Source organism: Dipodomys spectabilis, unplaced genomic scaffold (assembly GCF_019054845.1).
Source record: "Dipodomys spectabilis isolate Male_0828 unplaced genomic scaffold, ASM1905484v1 ptg000052l, whole genome shotgun sequence".
Lineage (NCBI taxonomy): Eukaryota > Metazoa > Chordata > Mammalia > Rodentia > Heteromyidae > Dipodomys > Dipodomys spectabilis.
This window is the reverse complement of record NW_024870729.1, coordinates 1,177,972-1,183,971: the sequence shown is the minus strand read 5'-3', so window position 1 is coordinate 1,183,971 and position 6,000 is coordinate 1,177,972. Positions and strand designations below refer to the sequence as shown.

The 6,000-nt window shown below is 36.7% G+C and overlaps 1 protein-coding gene across 1 annotated transcript in view; it reads right to left on the bottom strand.

The window, feature by feature from the left end:
• Positions 1–1,800: 1,800 nt before the first annotated feature.
• Adam9 (ADAM metallopeptidase domain 9) overlaps positions 1,801–6,000 on the bottom strand; it is a 107,911-nt gene continuing 103,711 nt past the window's right edge. The window contains exons 21-22 of the mRNA XM_042679405.1: positions 5,692–5,759; positions 1,801–3,067 (exon numbers count right to left, since the gene is read on the bottom strand). Of these exons, the coding sequence (XP_042535339.1) occupies positions 2,974–3,067; positions 5,692–5,759 (162 nt within the window). The 3' untranslated portion in view covers positions 1,801–2,973. The remainder of the gene's footprint in view (positions 3,068–5,691; positions 5,760–6,000) is intronic.

Here is a 6,000-nt window from a genome sequence, read left to right as displayed (position 1 = left end):
AAAAAAACTGATGATGAAGAAAAAAAAACTAGCCCATTAGGAAGAGGTGATTTTCCTATTTTTGCAGTCTACTATGATTTTTTTTGCACCCTTACAATATGATATGGACTGTCATTTTTCTCTTGAATTTGGTTCTCCACCAGCCTTTGGCTAAAATTAATGCAATATTCTCTTCAGATTGAAGATATCCTTCTCTTCAGAATATCCTAAAGGGACCTCAGTGCAAAATATCCACTCATTCATGCAGTGAAAGATTCCTACATTACAGCATCTTTGTTCCAGGGGGAAATCTACCAAGTATCTGCCTTGGTACTGTATGTAAAGTTTTCTAAACTTAGATGTCTATCTGCCACCTATTCACATCTTCAGTATTTCTGCCCTCTGACTTCTGATCTTTCCTGAGAATTGATTTATGTTCTTGGGCTTCAAAGCCTCCTTCCTACTAGCATCATCCCAGTTTCCATCTATGTGTACCAACTATAATTTTTCAATTCCTTTCAAATGCCAAAGAATGAATTTCTCAAACTCTGAGGCAGTCACGCACCTAAAACGCTCTGAGGGATCATGGAAATGCTTAGTAGGGGAGTTCACATTTCAGTGACAGCTGGGATGTGACTTTATGGATGTGTGAAATTTCAACAGGGAACCTCAGCCTGAAAAATGATAGCCTGAGCAAAATCAATGCAATGAAAAATTACACCTACCTTATAGCTCATAGGGTCAGCTAGTGCCAGCCCCAACAACAGCTCAACCAAGCTGGCTTCACTTTGCTTCATAGCACCTAGAAGAAATGCTTAGACTTGCCAATTGTAAGTATTCTCAATGAATCTCTTGTTTTTATTTCTTTGTTCTTTCAACCTTTCCTGTTTGTCTTTAATACAACAGCCTATAATACAAGCTGTAATACACGCTTGTAATCCCAGCACTCAAGAGGCTGAGGCAGAAGGATTATGAACAAGCCCATGGTTCATTATACTTTGAAATGGCAGAAAAAGTACCCCATAAGGAACTTATCCATATCCCAGTACCTGAGTCTTGCCAGATAGCAGGGTTTCAATAAACACAAAACTGGATAAAAATCTGGTTTCTTCTTAAAAAAAAATATATTGTATTTAACCTCATATTTAGAGAACCAGACTACCAAGAAAGACAAAATATGACCCTCTAAACAAGGCTGATATGTCAAGCAAGCCAAACTCATATATATCTTTGATTATTTGAAAATTGCAGGTTCTTGTTATGTATGCCAGTAAGTATGAAAATCTTAAAGGACTTTGACATCTGATAGATAAAAACCCAGAACAGTTCAAGAACGAACCTAAGTGAAAATATGTAGAAAATACTTGAAAGCAAAATCACCTCAGATCAAATAGCCTTTCAGAAAACCTTTCTAACTAGTCAAAGATCCCAGGACTCATCTAATTCAAAGAACAGTGTGTTAAGTTCCACAGTTGCTACCTCACTAACTGCAGATCCATTCTGATACTTAAAGTGAAAAATCATCTTTTGGAATGGCTTATTTTACTATCACCTGATTGTTAAAATAATGTGCTCTCTCAGAGAACTAAAATTTCCATTTTCTTCAAAGCTAATCTGTTTTCCTTTCATCATAAAACTACTGTGTACAATTTGGCAAAAGTTTGATTAGGATTTTTTTTTCCAAAATGGTATCTTTAAGGTTATGAGATTACAAATAGCTACACAAAAATTTCAAGCATTTTGTTTACTGTAAATGTTTTATTTGTATTTATATACATACACAACCAAAATATTATTTAAAAAACTAATGAATTCAGTTAATACATTTTTATTAAACTTTATTATGAAAGTTTATGAAAATCTTTTAAGTGTTTAAAATTTCATTGCTCATGACATTTCTTCCATAGTAAAAATTCATTTTTAACACAGCTGAGATAACTCATAGATACCACACTAAAATTGGACTTAAGAAACCCTTCCCTTTCACCAGCCTAATTTCTATGAAAATATTATAGTCAAAGAGACATGATCCAGCACACCTTAGCAAATGTAAACATTCTAAATGATTTAATATCAAGCTTCAAAGATTCAGATTTTAGACTTAAAGTGCTCATGAAATTCTCAAGTGGTTTTATATAGCTCAACTGATTGAAGATATTATAGTTGTTCCTGCTTTATTATAGCTATGACTCAACAGCCATCTTGATTAGATCTATTAAATAGTTCGTACCTGAAAAAGTTTATACTTTAAAATAATGCTATTGTAAAATAATACCATGCCTTAACATGATGCATAAGAGAAATTCTAGTATTAAATTAAATTTTCTAGCAGTCATTTATAGTTGAAAAAATCACTAAAATGGAAGCTAACAACCATGTGTGAATTCACACTCTCAGCGTATTTTTCACTTTCAAAATAATATAGATGACATCCTAAATAGGGTTCTTGTGTGTTCTTCTGAAGACAGAATATTCGCTTACTTGTGTAGCAAACAAGAGACAAGATTTTAGTATACAATGGTTAATAATTTGTGCATGACAAAAAATATTAGCTATTATTGGTAGCTAATTAGTTTTCATAGGTGTCAGATTATCACATGTTCACCCACAAACTACATGAATAATTATGGTCAAAAATGTAGGATTACATTTAAGCACATGATGACAAATCTTACGCTAACAGAATACTTAGTTTGATCATTACAACACCACCTTCAAAATGCTTAATCCTTGGTAAAAAATATTAACTTCGTGGAAGATGGACTAAGACATTCAGTGATGGAAATGGAGATAGTGCTCCATAAATTCCTGTGGCTCCACTGCATTTCCTTCTGTTTCTCAACTCCATGGTTGGTTTCTGCTTTTCTTAGCTAAGTTGTTTTGTAGTGTTTTGTTTTCATTCATAGTTGCAGGAGGAAGAAAAGCTTTTCAAGAAAATGTCAGGAAAAAAAAAGTTCAGTTCCCTGAAGACATCTGCAAAGACAAGGGCCCCCATCAAGTGAGGGAGCTGTACAAAGGAGGGGCAGGGGCTGGACGGGCAGGAACTAAGTTTCCCTGAGATGGTATTTTTGGATGTGGCGGAGGTGGCCTATGAGAAGAAAAAGAAAAAAAAAACAGTTAATAGTGTATGGACTGAATAAAACTGTATTCATAACAAGCATAGTATCACTCTCAACCTCTCTGATAACAGATATAACAAGCACCATAGAATTTTATTCCGTAATTGATACTGTAGGAAAGTTATTATACCCAATTGTAAAATCAAATTGTAAAAGATAAAGGATACTAAGTGGATGACGTAGTTTTGCTGTGCTGATAGAATTCAGCTGGCAAATTTCTGTTTACCGTAAAACTAGCCATATGCACAATGCCTACGTGCCCCTGATCATATGAAATAACATTTATCGAAATGAACTCTAGAAAATGGAAACAAGAGGTTCTTTTCTTTGTTGTTGTTTTACTTTTCTTTCCATCTTGTTCGTTTATATGTCTCTGGGAGGGAAAGAAGGGACACAGAAATGGAGGGACAAAGATTGAACTCAGTTGAAAATGAACTATACAACTTGTGGGTGGGGATAGGAGGAAAAAACTGGCTGATAGCAAGGGAAGGGGTGACATTGTCCAAAAAGAAATGTCCTTATTACCTGACTTATGAAATGGTAACCCCTCTGTACAACACCTTAATAATAACAATAAAATTATATTAAAAGTAAACAACTAGCTGACCTTTCAGCTTCCTTCAACAGCATTCTCTCAGATAATTAAACATGCAGTTCTGTCTCAGCCTGTCTTTCTCAATCCTCACACTTTAACTGCTAGACACCCTTCCTTACCTGTGAATCCATTCCTGGTATTTCTCTACTCAATATCACACTAGAATGGTTCCCAATGAGCACCTGTCTCTCAATTTTATCTATTCTTCATCTTAAATTTAATTTCAGTGTTCTCTTGAGTAACAGGAGGACCCACTTCAATGCTGAAATGCAACTGGCATTTGAAAGACTCTGCAAAGTGGGAGGGGTCAGATGTATTTTATATGGTGTAAAATATGATAATAAATTATCCCTTCTTCCATCTAAAATCTGTCTCCTGAATGTTCAGTTCTTTGGTTTTGAAGTTGTAGAATCTGCATTTAGTCTTTTTCTTAAGTTTCTAGTTTTGTGCTGAAATTGTCTATCTTGACTTACATAACTCACATAACATTATCATCATACTTATGTATGTATGTATTTATTTATTTTTGGTGTCAGTACTGGATTTTGAATTCAGTGCCTGTGAGCTATCTTTCAGCTTTTTCACTTAAGGCTGGTGCACCACAATGTGAGCCACAGCTCCACTTCTGGCTTTTTGGTGATTAACTGGAGATAAGAGTCTCATAGACTTCTCTGCCCAGGCTGGATTCAAACCACAATCCTCAGATCTCAGTTCCCTGAGTTGCTTGTTTTAAAATCCATGCTTGATAACTGTAAAGTAGATATCCTGAGTCTTAAAGATTTTAGTCACATTTTCTTTCTTTCTATGGCTGGCTTTTTTGGGAGGCCAGTCCAGGGGCTTAACTCTGGGCCTGGATGCTATCCCTGAACTTCTTTGGCTCAAGTCTAGCACTCTACCACTTAAGCCACAGCATCACTTCCAGCTTTTTTTTTTTTTTTTTGGTGGGAGGAGGGGTAATTTATTGGAGATAAGAGTCGAATGGACTTTCCTGCCTGGGCTGGCTTTGAGCCACAATCCTCAGATCAAAGCCTTCTAAGTAGCTAGGATCACAGGTATGAACCACCAGCTCCCAGGCCTGTGTGTTTTTTTGTTTGTTTGTTTGTTTGTTTTGTTTTTAATGAGACAAATTAAGAATCAGTGTGGGGGCTGGGGAGGTAAATAGTGCTTCCTGGCCCCTGGCGTCCCACACAAAGCCTCGCTGTTGGCCAGTAACTCTCCTCCTTGAAAGTTCTCTGTTTTGCGCTGGGAAGGTGGCTCAGTGGTAGAGCGCTTGCCTTGCATGCATGAGGCCCTGGGTTCGATTCCTCAGCACCACATAAGCAAAAAGAAAAACGCCGAAAGTGGCGCTGTGGCTCAAGTGGTAGAGCGCTAGCCTTGAACTGAAGAGCTGAGGGACAGCGCCCAGGCCCAGAGTTCAGGCCCCACGACTGGACCAAAAAAACAAAAACAAAAAAAAGAAAGTTCTCTGTTTCTTGTCCTCTCCGCACAGTGTGTTTTTGAAAGCTGGCTTCTACTTCCCAACTTCTCACTTGCCAGCTGCAGAAGGGGTCGAAGCATGTCCAACAGAGAAGTGGTCTCAAAGCTAGTCCTCGCTCGAATTCTTCCTGTCTTGGCCCTTGTCTCCACAAGCCCTTTCACCGCCTTCGTCTCCACGTATTTCTTACATTCCTAGATGTCCCAGCTGTTCTCAATGGAAGGCCCTTTGGGTTTCTCTCACTGGTTATTGCACAGGTCCTAGCTCTTGCTCTTCTATACACTAAAGGCTTCAGCAGCAGTTCATTTTGAGTTGTTATTTCCTTTTGACACTCTACTAAATATGGCAAATTTTATAGGGGTTCTTAAAAAACCATTCTGAAAATTCTATTCTATCTAAACTTCTAAACTAAGTTGCTTAAAAAAAAATTTGGCCCCAAGTCAAGTTAAATACAAAAGAAACTGTAAGGCTATAAAACTATAGATTTTTTTCTGGTTAAGTAATTTAAGCAATTCACTTCTGACCTTGATGGAAACCGCTGAGGCTGCCGAGCTGCATAGGTTGGTACTGGATATCTATTTGCTTGGACAGGCTAAAAAGAAAAAAAAATAATAATCAAAGTTACTATCACAACATAGTCATTAATATATTTTGTGTATGCTTTGTTATTTCTATATAACAGTAAGTAAAATGCTTATATTGACAGACTACTTGTAATGCTAACATTTAAAAATCTTTTTATTAAATGAGGTCAGGATACAGCTCAATAATAACAACACTTGTCTAGCATTCATGAGGTTCTGGGTTTTGCTGTCCATCTAACACCAAAAAAT